This window comes from Laccaria bicolor, genomic scaffold (assembly GCF_000143565.1).
Source record: "Laccaria bicolor S238N-H82 LACBIscaffold_60 genomic scaffold, whole genome shotgun sequence".
In the NCBI taxonomy this organism is placed as follows: Eukaryota; Fungi; Basidiomycota; class Agaricomycetes; order Agaricales; family Hydnangiaceae; genus Laccaria; species Laccaria bicolor.
The window spans coordinates 194,842-211,861 of record NW_001889931.1 but is presented as its reverse complement, the minus strand read 5'-3'; the positions used below and the strand labels follow the sequence as shown (position 1 = coordinate 211,861).

The window sequence follows — 17,020 nt, the reverse complement described above, 5'->3', positions numbered from 1 at the left end:
TAAACACTTTGAAGCTGAGAGGATGTCATCACAACGGGATACATTGAACCACTTGCGCTTAACGATGTTGTCGTCCCAGATCAACCTGAAGACAACGTTGGAAGAAATTTTTTCTACAGCCAACGTCCACGATCGATGAAACTGTCACCAGGACTCTCAAACGTATCAGAGTTGAGGTCGAGAGCTGGAGTGATTCAAGGTCGAGTCGGAGTGCTCATAAGAAGGTTATGGTTCGCAAAGGCTGTCGTCAACGTTGATCGTCACGAATTTCATGTTGCTGACGCGAAGCGCGTCGAAACTGGATCGAACTACCTTTCCAAGCCGGACAACCATGGCTATGCAAGGTAGATGACGTTGGGCCGAAGATGCGTCCAACTCTCGAGAGTTCGCTCTTGTTGAGGGCCTGGCATGTGGATTTGGTCGAAATGTACTGGTACAAGGTACAGATAACTTTCATTGCGTCTTTCACTTCAAACAACTCATCTTCGACCTTCTTCTAGCCATGCCCTTTGCCCTGATGATACGTCTCTCTGGGCATGTAATCATCAAAGTTTCCCCTGCGCTTTCGGTTTGAATGCGTTCAAGGAAGGAGGGCCTGGAACGCTACAAAGCCAAGGGGCATGCATCTCCATGATTCATGCTTAATGGGCGATCATGAGGGACTCGCAGATCTCAATGTTCATGCCGAGTTGTATGGCAACCTCTCGGCAATTACGAGCCTTTGACACCCTTTCGACAGGAAAGAAAGTCTGGCTGTACCACAAGACATATACACAGGGCAGTTCCTGTTTTGGGGGAGTATTCCGCTGCCCCCGTGTCGGAGGGTGAAGCCGAAGCATATCCAGGGTGGAGAATGATAGACGCCGCCATGTGCAGATAGTTGAGGACCATGCACCCAAGGTCGCCATTCCTTGCGACATGATCCTTCGTTACTCAACATACACACTCCCTACTAAGGTTCTGATACGCAACTGCCGGCCTTTCCAGGTGTATAACAAGTTTGAGTTGTTGACGGCAGAGCAGGTTGACCGTGGCGCTTAAAATTTATGAGGTTGAGTTTGCGGACCTGAAACAGGCCTACTTTAGGTGCACATCCCGGATTTCCGGCACTCGCTACTCTGCACCTTTAAATGGGCGTCTAGTCAATTCGATACCAAGAACTGGTTGAAAACAACAACGGACATTTCACTTGCCAGCCATGGCAGTACTATTGATTAGCTGGGCGAAGATCGATCAAGTGCCACTCAAACTCACGCAACGAGGTTCAACTTTCCCGTCAGCCGGTGCCACCGCCTTCTCTCTTCCTCCAATCCATCACCCCCTCAACGATGGAAGGAGGAAAACTTGTAATCAGGCAGCAACTATAGTTGGGAAAGCAATCATATTTCTTCCTCATTCAATGGTTGTAGGGATTGGGAAAATCCCGTCCCCGATGTGCTCGATAAGGAGCCTGTCTCAATACATGACATTGTCAGGCCATGCATGCATTCGGCAATGTCATCAATTTTCACACCATAATTTATACAAACGCTCAACACTGCTCATGCCGGCACTCATTCCGAACCATCTTGACCACTGGCAGTCATCAGAAGAGCCCTCGGCCGACTCCAGAAGTTAGTTACTTCCCTTTACAACTGTTTCTCGATATGTGACCTGGCAGCACAAATGCGAAACATGGGAGAAACAGCGATGCTGCGATCACTCCATAGCCGCTCTTCTGTCAAAAGTGGCAGCCAGTGCGAAGTTGCGCGTCTATATCACGGCACGAACAGGGGTTCTTTAAGCTGTGCTTGCAGTGTATCTCTCTCCCTCAAAACACGAGCGCGACGTTCGGAATGTCCTTGCCCCCTTTTTATGACCCATGCCATTGCCTCCCCATGCTTGTTTCACACCAGAGAGCACCGACATTCTTGGGATTGGAACCCGTATACACCTATATGCACAATGCTTTCTTATTGGTGAGTAATGATAGCCAGCTGCTGGTCAATGCAACCTAACTATCATTGGTGTAGTCCTCATCTCCGTCATCGTGCGTGCACGCAAAGGCTCGCCTACCCTCGTTTGGTCCCTCTGGCGTCTCCAGTCCTACACCCTCTGCGCGTTCGCCATCGCCGGCATCTACGAGCGAGTTCAAGGCCAGCTAAGTGTGTTTCACGCAGCTGCCGCTTACCACATTGGAACCTTATTCATCTGGAGCGCGATGGTCGGTTGGAAGATTCAAAAACCAGGCGATGAAATTTATTACACGCCACTTGAGCGTAGACAAACCACTTATCGCCGCATCTCCCGGTTCTTGACGAAACACATGATCCTCTTGGGATGTGGCGTCATCAACATCGTTGTGGGCATTCTCGTAATCCTCGATTCACGCTGCGGTGAAGCAACCCAGACCATCGTCGTTTGGAAGTTCCTGTTTGGATTCACGGCGATCATCAACGTGGACCCCGTCTCGAGGAGCGCCCTGTTTGTCATCTGCTTCGTCGTCGTTCCCATTGTGCTGTTCATGATCATTCCATTTCTGCTTAATGCCGCAATAGCATGTTTCCGTCCAATGCCCTCAATCTACAACGTGGTTTTGTATCCTTCTATCTACATCCTCTTCTGGGTGGAAGAGATCATCGCTATTGAGCAGTCTATCAAGGCTAATCCGGAGTTGGATCACCAGGCAGAGAATAGATGGAACTTTGGACAGGTCACTTCGTTCTCTCCCTTTGGCGAGCTCAAAGCTGATTGTTGTGTAGATCATCACGCTAGTTCTTCTAATGCCATATGTGGAGAGAATTCTTGAACAGGTTTGTGTCCTGCCCTTTATTGTCCATCTGCTATTTGTTGATTAGACACTCGTCAACTCTAGATTGGCGATATGCTCTTGCGATATCGTTTCATCGCGGAATGGTATGAACGGGTTCAGGGTCAGAGTCACGTGCACGGATTGCACACTCATGCAGAACATCATTTCCCTCAAGAACCTGACGAGAGTGTTAGGATGGATCTGCTTGGTAATGTCGTGAGACGTTAACAACGTTTTTGAACTATGGATCAATCCTCTCGACTAGTCTCTCCTAGACAGACTACTACGATATATGTGAAGTCGTACCTTGTTTCACGATATGTGAACTCTCGACTGATATTTGAACAGTTACAATGATGCACATTCACCCTTTGCCATAAAGCTTGCCTGCCTGTCAACCTCCGATTAACTCCTTAAACATCAGTTTCCTCATTTTTTTTATGAATATAAGCGTGATGGTGGAGTTCCTGAGTTGTCCAAGTTGTGGAGGATAAGCGCACGATTGGTTTGACGTCTTCCACCTTAACCGTTGTACAAAGGATGAGTGATTGATAAGTGAACTCCAATTTCTTGCTGGTTTTGTTCGGACTCACTGATCTGCGCGGTCACACCGAGTCGACGCCGAGTCGACTCCTTCAACCGTTCTTCTCGTCTCAATCTTGTTCCTGCACTTCACATTGAACGCTTTAGTATCAGTCATCAAGTTCTCGACTTGAAGCTCTATCCGAGCTGGTCAGACTTAGTCAAGCGGAGGGCGTCGTTGATCAGGGCAATCATTACATTGGCGAGTTAATGGTCAGAGGAGACTCGAGAGGCGACGTGCGGAGTAATCCATGGCTGTTAGAAATTGAGGGTGGGGAAGGAGGCTGACGGGGGAATTCATTGCCTGTTCTGGAGAGTTATGAGCAGGAGGTTTGAGATTGAGCGAGGGAAACGATGGGAGTATTTGGGTGATGTCAGGGTAGTAGGGACGACCGAAGAGGAGGTGACCCCAGTTGATACTTCAGTACTCAGTGCGCTTTATGACTACTGAGCGCGCCTAAGTGGACGTATATGCTATCAGAGGGAATTGCACACTCAGAGGAAACTTGGTCGGATACTGTGTGCCAGTGGCAATTGAAAAAGAAAAAATCTGACATATTTTACAGGAATGGTCCAAGTTCTCTGGATAGTGTATTTACTTATCATGCATCTACGATATAGTAACCGCCCTAACGTCTTGAATGAAGCTCCAACTCTTCGTATGAGTGCGCTGGTTCGACGAAGATCGTTATCGAGGACTGCTCGGATGTCTCCTTAAGCCCTTCATCTGAACGATATCCGAATGAACGTAAAAGCTCCCTGGCATCCCGGGCTATTCCCACATGAGTCTGATGTTTGGCCAATTCTGCCAATCGATGTCGAACTGGTCCTTCAAGTATCGGGTGCGACATTGCATCCTCCCCAAGCAGCAACCAGGATCCCTTTGATTCTCGAAGTCCGCCAAATATGCCAAAAATGATACATATGTCTCGAGATCCTCCAGTTTCATGTCCGAGCGATTCGAGACTATGAGGGAAGAAAGCAAAGGCAGAAGTGATTCCAGAATCTTGGGTTTGTAGTCACTGTAACCACTACCCCTGACACCCCAGGCGTGACGCGTGACGGTTCGGAGTGGCAATTTACCTTTAAGGCCCCTTCTTTCGATGTGTGAAATGGGAGGACCCCGGGCAATAGCAGGAAAGCCCTGGTCCCGATCCGGACAAAAAATGTGGATTTTAGGCCCTACAGCTGGGGGCCAATCCGGACAAAAAGTGACAAAATTCGAAACTGCCCAGAGCCAGAGTCCGGACAAAATCGACGAGATGTCAAAAAAAAAGCCTCCCAGCCGGTATTTGGGCATAATTGTGGGACATTTGTAGAGAAAAATTTACCCTGATCTGGCCGTCCGGACTAATTTTTGAGATTGGGGTGTGGTAGGCCAGGTCCAGTCCGGACAAATTTGGTGCAGAGGCGTCCGGACAAAAACCCAATTTTCGGGATCAGGCCTTTTCTGCTATTGCCCGGGGTCCTGAAATGGGCCTTAAAGGTAAATTGCAGGTGACGGCCACCACTCAAATCCAAATCCGGAAGCGGATCGCAGTAGATCTCTGCGTAATGTAGCCAGTGTCAACGGCCAAGTCGGCTGTGGCTGCTGTCATTCGAAGTAACTAAATGCTTCACCTGGACAGTTGAGTGCTTTGGTACTGCAAATTGCCATGGAAGTGGTTGTGATTTGAAGTGGTACTGTCCACCGACAGAGATTGCCAATGGGAGCCGTGAGGAGCCGTGGTTTACAAGTACATCATGGGTAAATTTCCCTAAATTTGTCTGGTTTTATTCGACAAATGTAGGGGGGATGGAGCCATGGCTGTATGCATGGAGCGGCGGCTGTGTTGGTGGGTGCGAAGGTTGTGCACTTCTCGGTCTGCTGTTGCTAGTCATTCCATCAACAGTAGGGTGGGATTGAGGAATGCCTACATACACTTGGGGTGGTGGGTGCATAGATGAGCCAAATGCTTTGGACGGTTGATGCATCTGACCATATGGTTGTTGTTGCGGAGGTCCTGGATGCAGGGGTGCATGTGTTGTTGTTGGAGATGCCATCTGCTACACCAAGTCGACGCCTCAACTCCTTCCGTCTGCTCCCCCTTCTCGTCCTCAATCTTGTTCCTGCACTCTACATGTGCTTCAAGTCAAGAACTTGAAGAACGACACTAAAGCGTTCAACGTTGTTGGGTCATGAGCTCCGATATCCGAGCTGGTGAGACTTAGCGAAGCGGAGGGCTTCGTTCACCAAGTCAATTCTGGTGGGGAGGAAACTGTCAGAGAGGCGACGTACAGAGTCACAATTCGCGGCTGTTCAAAGGGTGGAGGCTGACAAAGGATCATTGCCTCTAGAAAGTTATTAGCAGAGGGAATCACACATTCAAAGGAAAGGTATGTAAGTACATGGCAATTGAAAAGAAAAACTCCGGCATATTCAAGGCATATTTTACAGGAATGGTCCAAGTTCTCTGTCCAAGTAAGTTCTCCGGATAGTAAATGTGTTTGTTTATCATGCATCTACGCTATAGTAACCGCCCTTACGTCTTGGATGAAGTCCCATCTCTTCGTATGACTGCGCTGGTTCGACGAAGGTCATTATCGAGGATGTGTCCCCTTCATCCGGATATCCGAATAAACGTAAAACCTTCTCGGCAGCCTGGGCTATTCCCACACGAGGATGATGCTTCAATTCTACCAATTTCTGTAGAAGCGGGTCTTCAAGCCTCGGGTGCGACATTGCATCCTCCCGCAGCAGCAACCAGGATCCTGGTTTTTTATCGAAGTCCGCCAAATATGCCAAAAATGATACATATGTCTCGAGATCCTCCAGTTCCACGTCTGAGCGATCCGAGACTATAAGGAGAGAAAGCAAAGGCATAAGTGATTCCAGCATCTTGGGTCTGTAGTCACCGTAACCCCTGAGGATTTGGCATGCCTTCCTGATCAAGTCGGAATTTGGAGAGGTTTCCAACAACCAAATGATGGCGTCAATTTCGGTAGTTTTGTCCAATGATTTCGACATTTGACTAGCTATCCAACCATGGAAGAGGAGGAGCAACATACCGGAAACATACAGAATGACAAATATGATATATCTCCGTGGATTGCGGAAGTAACCAGCTATGGCAAATGTTGGTGCCATGATTATGAAGACCGATAACACCCAGCGGGGAAGCCGATGTTTTTGAGGTTTGTGGTTGACGGGCTTAGGCTGCTTCATCGCATATTCGAAGCTAATTGCGATGGGGATGAAAATGAGTAAATAATAGGCACTTGATTGCGTTATGGTAGCCCAGGCGATCGCTGACCCTGATCCAAAGAATAAAATGCCTCGGAAGATGATGCCATTGATGGTCATCCAGCCCCATCGTTTAAGCCCAGCAGGCGATGACTCGGACCTGGCCAGTCGCGATACCACAAGGCTTGCCAATTTGTGAATCTGATCAAAGATACCCTTGATGATGACCGAGAAGGTTGAGTCGTATGGACATGTGGGAATGAAAGCAGCAACAAGTGACATAACGCCCAATGCGCTAACGCTGACTGTGAGGAGAGTTCCGACACCATAGCCAATAGTTTTTTGAATTGACCAAACCGATATGCTGAAAAAAATGATAAGATCTAAATCAAACCAGGAGATGCGAGATATCTCACTGGACAAAGAACCCAAACACTACAAGAGCAATCAGCAGGATGAGGTATAACGATTGTATCGCAGTCTCCATTTTCCATACCAAAACACCGCTGTAAGCTTCCTGACGCTTCTTTGCCCTCTCGTATGGCGTTCTACAAGAGGAAGCGAAGCGTTTGCCATCGTAGCTGACCACCCACAACTTGGCCGCCAGAGCAAGCGCCGCCGCTATAGTGCAAAGCCCTAAACTACTGTATAGGAGTGCATTGCAGAGAAAGGCGTGATCGTAATCGGCCTGATCTACCTTCCAAATAGCGACGGTGTCGAGAGGTAGTGAAATGTTGGTGCCAGTGGCCTGGGCGACCAGCTGATCGTAGATCGCAATGAGAAGTTTATTGGTGATATCAGATGGATCTGGTTTAAATTGCTGAGAAGTGTCGATGACGAAGGAGGCCAGGACAGAAATAATTAACCCTACCTGCGTACGATGAATTAGCAGCTGATATTGAGGCTAATGAAAAACACCTACAAAGACGAGAGTTACATCCACAATTTTATTCCAATCCTCGATAATTCGTGCATCGAACAAAGTCGCCTTTTCGAGATATTCTTCCCACAATGGATCATGCACGTCTAGTGGTGTTGGTTGAGGGCTGTCGCCCGTCTGCGTAGAGCTGTACGATTGAGATAAATCCGAGGTAGACATTGTCATTCGGGATAGCGTAGAGGGTGGAGGAAGGACGGAACATCTATCTTTCAAGTTTATCAGGCTGCAATTAAAGGGTGTGGAAGATCTACAAATCGGAGACAGCGAGAAGGAAATACGGAGAAGAGGATGTGTACCTAGCTTTTGGCGCCCATAGATAACAAGTTCTTTCCCATAATGAACGCTAAACATCGCACATGACGCCTTCTTATCTTGCGTGACGAACGTTTGAGATTTAGTACCAGCCACGGTCAGCGCCCAAACAGCCGTTTTGCGATAAGGACCTCCCATTGGCACACCGCTACCCATCCCATGATTGGTGGAGGGCGCCAGAAGCAATGCAAGCGCTATAAACCACACTGCATTTGTTGACAACGTTAGGATCAGTTGATCCAATGTTATCAAACTTTCACCAACCAGTAACACGACGATGTGGATTGCTGGGAACTTGAACTCATCGTATATATCATATTTCGCCCCAAAGTAAGCCTGCTCGTTTGACGCCAATCGACACGTGAAAGAGCCAAGTAGAGAAGGGGAGTACAAGGGGCATAGAGTATCTTAAAACGATGCGTGTAAGCCACATCCAAAAAACGACCAGCCAAAGGAGGGATACATACGTATAGAACGAAGGGTCATCTTTTCAGCCTCGGGATTTTGGGAATCTCATCAGCGTGCTTCGAATCTTGAAGGAACGTTTTTGTGTGTAGCAAGTGATTCTGGTGAGGGGGGGACTTCACGTTTGTTCTTTGCAAAGATTCTTGCGGATTTCGGCTGGACTTACCCATCTGCCACATGCCGATCAATGCCACCAGGTCTTCCTTCGACGACTTTATTCTTGAAAGAGAGGGGTCGAAGACAGAGAAACGGCTAGCAGCTAGACTGGAACCGAGGACTCCGTAAACACTCCCTCTTGCATGTCCCATAAACGTAAAGCCGCGTCCTGGGACCGGACAGGGCGGTTGTGCAGGACACGGGTGCACCGGATGGTGTACAGGTGAGCTTGGAGGCCGTATGTGTATATGCTGGGGGAACGTGAAAAGTCGGAAAAAGCGGGTGGATGGTAGGCTAGAGGAGGGAAGAGAGGGTGAAAGAAGAGTGCTTCAGGAGGGTTGAAACTCAGATGCTTGGAAGATGGGTGGGAGTTGAGGGAAGTTGGGAGACACCGCTCCATCCACTCGCGTTGTGGAGGCAACCCAAATCCCCAACTCGCATATAGAGGCAAACCAGAAAGAACTTGTCCCAAACCCTCAAAACCCTTCTGTACCCATGATTTGTGAAAATCGAGTTAAACGGGCCAGCCAATGGAAGAGTAACCCTTCTTGAAGAGCCTTATCTCTGTTGGTCTGGGGATCGATAGTGAGGCCCATTGACGTGAGGATGCACTGTCTGTTTGTTCTGGTGCGGGTCTCGGCCGTCTTGCTAGTGGTGTGAGCTTCCGCCACGCCCGTTGCGCGAACCCCCACCACATTTGTGGCGCGAGTCCCCACCGCCGCCTTGATCTTTCGTTTCTGATGTTTCTCGCCTAGTCCACTCGCGTTGAAATTCGAAAGTGAAACAGAACCGCAGGCGTTAAGCGAAATTGAATCGGTCCTGTTGCTGCACTGCAATCGTGCCCACTGTACAAAGGATGAGTTTGCTCCAAATTCTTGCTGGTCAGGTTATGTAACAGACGTGACCTCAATATCACGCGTCTACTGATAACGGCAAGGGGGTTCAGGGATCTGAATGCTGGACCAGGGGTTGGGTAGGTAGGTCGGCCATAGGCCGAAAAAAAGATTTTTGGAACCCTCTACAAGATAGTCCTAAATTGGTTTTCCAAGGTGATTTACAGTATTCCTGCATCTAGAATATCATTGTATAGTACATTATCTTGACTGGTTATTATATTTCATTATATCCAGCCCAATTTCTGGCTTCAAAATTGTTTTTCACAGTCTAATCTTCATCAAATTTTTGTCTAATGTTTTAATCAATCACAATTTACTGACAAAACAGTTAGAGACCAGTTTTTGACACCAATGGGTATGCTGTGTGACCTGATTTCAAAACTCGAATCATCTTGATGCTTTCGTAACATCAGACACTCTAAACTGATGCCTGTGTGGTGTGGTATTGCACTCAGGATGCAATGGCTTGGTAAAATGGTTGGATGTGAGACTCAACAGGTGAGTATCAGTCTTGCACAAGTTAATCACTACACTCACCTATTTTTTAGTACCACCTACAATGTGTTGCATTGGAGATAGCCCCACGAAATTGGGTATGCGAAGCCTTAGAGGATCAGAGCAATCATGATGATGATGTCATATTGCCATATATAGGCATGTGCCTGATTACGTAGGTAGGTAGGTCAAGCACACAGGGCCTTACAAAAAAATTCGACCCCAGCTACTTTTTTTAAATTCTTGAACCCCCTTGGATAACGGTTCCAATCCTCTCGTCTAAGCGCTTACGCGCTCGGCCTCCGTCGGCCCATTCTCAACACCTATGGTTTGATATCTCTATGGACACTTACTGCTCCCTGCTCCCATTACCTATCACCTGCCTATCTCATTTGTTATCCCTGTGTGTTATCCCCATCGTTGTCCTACCCCTTGCCCTACCTACTGCAGTATAAAAGAACAGACTGTATCTCGTAGTTACCCCAGTGAATACCAGAGTCTTAAACAGTCTTTCGTGTTCGCCCTTCCTCTCAGTGTGCCAGCTCCAAACTACAGTCACCTTCCGTCACCGTAGTCACAGATCTGTCACAGGTTAGGACTCACCGATCTGCCGTACCAAGTTGACCCCTCGACTTCTTTCGTCTTCTCCCTCTTCTAATTGTTCCTGCACTCCATGTTGAACGCTTCAGTCTCGTTGTTCTCAACTTGAAGGTCATTTTGTTGGGTCAGGAGCTCTGATATCCGAGCTGGTCAGACCTGAAGGCCTGAGGCCTTGACTCGGAGGGCTTCGTTGACCTGGTCAGTTACTGTAGGAAGAAATGGTGTTCAAAATTGAGGGTTGAGGATTTCATTGTCTGTTCTGGAGAGTGGGTGACATAGTAAGGTAGGGAAGGCCGAAAAGGAGGTGGTACTGGCAAGTGGTGGCTCGATATTTCACTTCGCTTTCCGAAGGATGAACAAGGGATCACGCTTTCAGAGAAAAGGTAACTGCAAACTTGACTAATGAATTCCAGTTGGCAAAATGGATACAAGTCATGAAAGTGTGGGCAAGACGACTTCGAATGTGTGGAAAAGCTTTGAGACTCACAGGAAATCTCATCCACTGCCAGGTGGAAATTTTGATTATATAGGCAAGTACTCAGTGATTAGTGAAAATAACCTGGCGACCCGGGAACTTTAATCCGTTCTACATAGTGACAATAATGATTTATATTGCAAGTCAGGGTGTCCATGCCATTGCCATCGGAGAGAGGATGGACATGACTGTGGGGCATTTGCTGGTTCAAGTTCAGTGAACTGTTCGGCAAACACGTTCATTAACCTTGCTCCCAGCTGATGAATTGTCCTCCTTGACCTTGGCTTGCGGCAACACTAGCTATGGTCCCAGGTATGAGAACTTCTCCGCCAGGGCAAATTGCCCTTGATTTTACGTGGGAGGGATGTTGGCCAAAATAGTACCAAGAACTGGCAATTCAGTTTAGTTCACTTTGATGGCGGGTGCCTGAGAGATGGCTAGTGCATTGCCACCCCGCTCCGAACAGATCTGAAATCTGTCACCGACACACCGAAAGAGGGTCACCATGCCTTTGTCCAATCTTGTGAAACCAGTTGAAGGCATCTATGTATCTGAGGTGTGGTTCTGCAATCCGATTAAACATGAGGGTTTACTGTCATATACAAGCAGTCAATTAGGTTGAGCGACTCCCAAAATGAGGAGACTCATACTCAGCGCGAGTCATTTATAGTGTTTCGGGAATCGAGCGGGTGTGCAACGTTTGTGCGCATATCAGGATGGTGCCGTACGCTCACGAAAGACATTTGATTGTCAGAGAGCACTGATCACGTCATACCAGTGAAAAAGCGGATTTACAGCCATCCACTTGGAACCTATGTAATCCATGACGAAGGTGTATCAGTCAGCTGGGCATCGAGTAGATAAGCAAGTTAACAACACACCGCCTTTCGGAAGCTGCTGCGCCTTCTATGTACAAATTCTTTGAATAATCTGACAAAAATCCGGGCCCACTTGGTAGCTGAGGGAAATATGCGTGGAAAGCTCATGCTGGACCTCAAACAACAAATTTTCTTTCTTCGGAAGTTTTGGAAACGGGTCCTTCCGTGGCGCTCGGGTAACCCCAGGCAAGTTACCTTGCTTGTGGAACCGTCATACCAGATGAGGGAGTTAATGCACTTCATACCATGTTATCTATCTAGTGATCAATCATCGGAGACAAACAACGATATCTGCGAATTCGAATGTTCGAGGGAGTCTAGAAACCGGAGCAAGTGATGTCTGGCTCACGCTGAAGCCATGTGAGTTCAGGAACTCGCTAGGAGGATCATAGGATGACGTTCTGTCAAAAAAACAATCCCCTGGAAATGTGTTCGGCTGTCGGGAAATGAGCTGAAGGTTCGAGTGGAACTCTCAAGACGTCTGAGGAGCAATGTGTTCACAAATTTGAAGGCTGAGAGTAATCGGAAGTTGTTGCCAAAACTTTCAGATCGTCGTTTTACATAAACCAGGGGCACGTCGTACGCTTTAGCGCTAAAATTACAAAAAGAGGCGAGCTGAATAAAAGAGCCACGTCAACGTGCGCAGCGATGACGGAGGGGTGAAGATAAGAAAAGGGGAAGTGAACAATATCAGACCATACACGTACATCGATGTTCCAATTTTATTTTGGGGGCTCGGAGTCCATTGATCCCCTAGACAAGAAAAAAGAACAAGGGCTGACATATTCGGTCGACAATGAGGTGTAGACGTCTCCCATTGGTTGGAGATTCATTCAATTCCAAGTATAGCCTCAGGCCAGCCTATAAACTCATAGTGAAGAAACCGCTTTCCTGCTTGGATGAATTTGCAAAGAAGAAATCCTGGCAGAGACCTGAAGCCTATGTCTTTGATTTTGGAGTGACGCCAACAAGCGCAGTCCATTTCTCCAAAGTTTCTCCTCAGCTTGACCAATTTGTCAAGGAAAGCTGAACCAACCAGATGGTAAAAAAATGTGCCAAGTCGCCGGAGAGGACAGAAGAAAACCAGCGACCCCCCAAGAAGGATAGTAGAACACATATCCAAGGCTTACACATATTTCCTTGCGAGCATAGCCTGCTTCAAACTCCCTTCACAACTTCGCAATTCAACCCACAAACTGTGCATCGCAAAAGCTTTAGAACCGGGGAACTTTCCAATAAGGAAGAAGCCCTCCCTAAACGCCGGGAATTCACCAAAAGAAGAAAAGGAGGAGAGCAAAAAGCTGGCAGGGGGGGGCAGGGGGAAAGAAAGCCGGGGATTTCGAATTCCAAAGGAAAGAGCCAATCCGGAGAATTCCAAAGAGGGGGTCACTGTAAAGAAGAAGCCGGGGGATGAGCGTACTAGGGAATTGGAATTTAGGAAGCTTACTTTAAGTTGTCTCATCATAAGAAGATGATCCGATGCCTCGAGGCTCACACTTCGCATCTTCGACCCTTGAATTTCGGTGAATCTTGAATTCTTGAGTCACCGGAGCTTGAAGATGGAGAACAGAAGATGCTCTGCGCGGCGATAGGCTCTACATTCTCCAGTGTTCGAACCTCCGAATCTAAAATGTTGAACAAAAGATGGTCATAAATGCAGAGTGTAAAACGAATTGGTTGGCTTACAGTCCTTTGCATAATTTTGTGAAAATCAAAACGTTTCCAAAACCAGTCACGTGGCATGTGCCTGAGCCAAACAAAGCACTGATTTCTGATTTTACTTGGATTTTTTCGTAGTATATAGACCTCCCCGTCTCTCCGACGACCTCGAAGAGCATATCTTTAATGGTACTACATAGATCGGATGACCATGGAGGAGATACGTGATCTCCCCATGTGCTCTTCTATCAGCTTAGTCTACAACATTATCTGCAATTATAGGGATTTTGGCACGTAAAAACCCATTTACCCATTGTGCAGGAGGGCCTTCTGACACCAATGATTTTTTTTACTTCTCAAAGAAATAATCGGAGCAGATCCATTTCTCTATCCAACCTCTATGTAGATAAAACAAAGATAAAATGCAACAAAAGTTCTTGGATGTTTGAGAGGTCGAGGTTTCCATTGCTACTATTTTGCGAGCACTGTAGTATTTCAATGGATTGTTCAATTGAAGTTGGCAAAACCTGATCGATGATCAGGGAGCGAGCGCCATTGTATGGCTCAGGCACATGCCATGTGACTGGTTTTGGAAATGTTTTGATTTTCACAAAATTATGCAAAGGACTGTACTTGGTATGGTCATGGGGTCGTGGTCATTGGGATTTCATGCTTTGGTGGGATTGATGGCCGGCTTGGTATGAGTGGTGATATTGGCCCAGACCTTACCCATCATTCAAGTCGCGTGAGATGGCTCCAGTGAGCTCAAACTCAAATGACCGCAGCGTGTGAGGTCGAGTCATGGCCAAAGCACACAGGTCCGAGTCGTTGGCCAAAGCGCAAGCACGAGCCACAGCTGTAGTGAAGCGAGCCCAGACGAGACGTGTTTTCAACTTCCAATACCGTTCAAGTACTCCAAAAGTCATGTGAGATGGCTCCAGCATCAGTGAGCACTTGGTGAGCTCATTCCTGTTAAACCGCCGCAGCGCGTCGAGTCCAAGTCGTGGCCAAAGCACGCAATCCCGAGTCGTTGGCTAACGCACAAGCTAGATCTAGAGTCCGAGTTGGCCACAGTCAGCGCGCATCTCCAGTGGAAACCAAAGGCACTGCAAATACTGTGCCAGAGTCCAGCCAAGTTCTAGCCTCACTAGTGTCAGCGTCGATATCGATATCATGAGTAGCTGTGCGATAATCATCAGACCCAGTTCCATAACGTGCCTACTTCCTACACACACTTGAATTTGAAGCCCAGGGTTCGTAAGTAAGCACCCCCAATTTCACTTGAACGCTGACGGTTGATGCTGCAGTCGGATTCCGTCGTTCCGAACCTAGGAGGGTTGTTGTTCAGGTAATGTTGTTTGATGATGATGATGAGAAACATGGAGATGAATTTCACATTCGTCAGCGCAACTATGGAAAAGGAAAACTTGAAGCTTGAAGCTTGAAGGCTTGTGAGTGTTTCAAGCCTTGGTGAAACTTCATTCGTCCTTGATCACGCAGTATGTTTGTGGAGCGAAGAAAAAGAAACCGTGACCAAAGACATTAAACAGGTGTGGGAGGTACATACCTGCAGGGCGATTCAGAATCCATAAGCACTAATACCTCAGGCCTCAGACTCTCGTCAGGTGTACATCTCAGTAAAAACGAAAGTCAGGTCAAGTCATCTACCTCTCACAAGAAGGTCATGTGAAGTCACATTGGTAAATGCAAAGTCATGTGGCGCTCAGTTATGTATCTGCAAAGTTTTCACGGCCTAACTGAAGTTGAGGAATAGTCAGTTACAAGTCATGTTGTAGTCTAATCCTGGTCATCCGAATTACTATCATTTGTATCGCCTTTGTCCTCAGTCAACAAGACAATTTGTTGAAGTCCGTTGAAACTCCGACATCAGGTGATCATGTTGTCAGCGCGAAAATTCCTTGTTCTTCCCAAGTTCTTCCATGTTCTTCCTTCCCACCACACCCACGCAAGCTCCGATTCATAAGTCGATGAACAGCCTTCCCGCGACGAACACCTTCTCCCTCCCTCGACCAGCGGCCTCCTCTCGCGACGAAGGGTCTCCTCCCTAGGTAGAGATGACGAAAGGCCTCTTCCCTCCCTCGACCAACGGCCTCCTTTCTCTTCCTCCTTCAGCAGACAATCTCCTCCCTCAACGAATGGTCTCCCCTTTGATGATCGGTCTCTGCCCTTGACAACTGGTATCCCCTCAACAAATGGTTTCTGAGATCTAAGCTCAACGAACTGTCTCTGCCCTCGACGACCTGTCTCCTCCCTCTACGACCTCTCTCTTCCTTCGACGACCTGTTTCCGCTTTTGACGAACTGTCTCCTCCATCGATGACTTGTTTTCGCCTTCGACGAACTGTCTCCTCCATCAACGATGTGTGCCTCCTCCCTCACTCAATGGTCTCCTGCTGACTCACTCAATAGCCTCCTCCCTCCTTTGATGAATGTCTTTTGGCTTCCCCCCCTATTACAATGAATGGTCTCGGCCTTCCCCCTACAGTCTCATCCCTCCTTCGACAAATAATCCCCTCTCGAGAACAACCTCTTCTTTTCATACGAAGATGTGGCTTAATTAGGAGATGAGAATTTGGACTTGAGGTGGTGCTAGAGGTGTATATAGAGCACAGTCAGTAGGCTTGAAAAATATATGATTTGTTCCATGATTCCGATACTGTTACCTGAGGTTGTGATGAGAGATACATGACTAACACACATCAATCAAATGACCTGAGCATGACGGGAAAGAGACTATTATATGACTGTGTTCTGGCTTTTATTTGACTATGGAAGGACTATGAGGTGACTACATGACTACCGAATGACTGTAACCGACAGATGGTGGGCATCAGCCACACGACTTGACACGACTTGGCAAAGTCAACTCGAAGTCAAAATTTTGTAAAAAAGACTGCTTTTAGTCATGTCGTGCATTTTCGTGTAGTAGCGTGACTACCATATGACTGAGACACGATGAATCATTTTTACTGAGTGTACATGGGCACCTGTATCCTATCGCCAGTACGCACCGGACTTAGCCTGCTAAGCTTCAGGTACCCACCCCTGATACTTAGTAGTCCTCCCCACATTAACAGTAGGCTAAACATAGACCTGGTGCGAATTCCAGGACGCTGACGCTGACACTGACTGAAGTCTGATAACCAGATTCGGGAAGCTACAGTGCAGGGGTACAACTTTCGCTTTTTGACTATTTTTGGTAATTGGTCATGTGACCACCCTCCCAACAACCCATGTGATACATATCATCATTATTATATAGTTTTCGGTAATGAAAGTGCCAAAGGGCCTAATGAAATATCCTAATGAAAAATCTAAGAAATAGTAATGAAAGTGCCAAGGAGCCTAATGAGAAGTGATGAAATCGTCAAGGTGCTCAATGAAATATCCTAAAAGAAATGGTAATGAAAGGGCCAGATGCCCCAATGAAATCTCCCAATGAAAAATCTAATGAAATGGTCAAGGAGTGTAATGAAATATCCTAATGAAAGTGCCAAGAAGCATTCTAATGAAAATTCAATGAAATGT

At 47.2% G+C, this 17,020-nt stretch overlaps 4 protein-coding genes across 4 annotated transcripts; 3 read left to right on the top strand and 1 right to left on the bottom strand.

Annotated features, from left to right (window-relative positions):
• The first annotated feature begins 361 nt into the window (after window positions 1-361).
• On the top strand, window positions 362-1,209 carry LACBIDRAFT_314379 (uncharacterized protein). The gene is made up of 2 exons (XM_001888948.1): window positions 362-440; window positions 501-1,209. The coding sequence occupies exons 1-2, from the start codon at window positions 409-411 to the stop codon at window positions 643-645; spliced, it is 177 nt and encodes a 58-aa protein (XP_001888983.1). The 5' UTR covers window positions 362-408; the 3' UTR covers window positions 646-1,209.
• Window positions 1,210-1,861: 652 nt separating this feature from the next.
• LACBIDRAFT_314377 (uncharacterized protein) lies at window positions 1,862-3,019 on the top strand (the record flags this gene model as incomplete). The annotated part of the gene is made up of 4 exons (XM_001888947.1): window positions 1,862-1,958; window positions 2,013-2,692; window positions 2,742-2,792; window positions 2,855-3,019. The coding sequence occupies 4 exons, from the start codon at window positions 1,862-1,864 to the stop codon at window positions 3,017-3,019; spliced, it is 993 nt and encodes a 330-aa protein (XP_001888982.1).
• A 1,457-nt stretch (window positions 3,020-4,476) lies between these two features.
• LACBIDRAFT_314376 (uncharacterized protein) lies at window positions 4,477-4,692 on the top strand (the record flags this gene model as incomplete). Its single annotated transcript, XM_001888946.1, has 1 exon — window positions 4,477-4,692. The coding sequence occupies one exon, from the start codon at window positions 4,477-4,479 to the stop codon at window positions 4,690-4,692; it is 216 nt and encodes a 71-aa protein (XP_001888981.1).
• Window positions 4,693-5,470: 778 nt separating this feature from the next.
• On the bottom strand, window positions 5,471-10,576 carry LACBIDRAFT_334197 (uncharacterized protein; the record flags this gene model as incomplete). Its single annotated transcript, XM_001888901.1, has 16 exons — window positions 5,471-5,489; window positions 5,652-5,706; window positions 5,900-6,388; window positions 6,422-6,960; window positions 7,013-7,467; window positions 7,519-7,738; window positions 7,922-8,255; window positions 8,480-8,697; window positions 9,013-9,347; window positions 9,528-9,540; window positions 9,687-9,795; window positions 9,924-9,969; window positions 10,152-10,183; window positions 10,214-10,232; window positions 10,306-10,402; window positions 10,464-10,576. The coding sequence occupies 16 exons, from the start codon at window positions 10,574-10,576 to the stop codon at window positions 5,471-5,473; spliced, it is 3,093 nt and encodes a 1,030-aa protein (XP_001888936.1).
• Window positions 10,577-17,020: the final 6,444 nt, after the last annotated feature.

Bases quoted from the DNA above. Each gene is read 5' to 3' on its own strand.
- LACBIDRAFT_314379 (XM_001888948.1), top strand. From the start codon at position 409: ATGTGGATTTGGTCGAAATGTACTGGTACAAG. The intron at 441-500 runs GTACAGATAACT...ACCTTCTTCTAG, and splicing joins TCGAAATGTACTGGTACAAG to CCATGCCCTTTGCCCTGATG.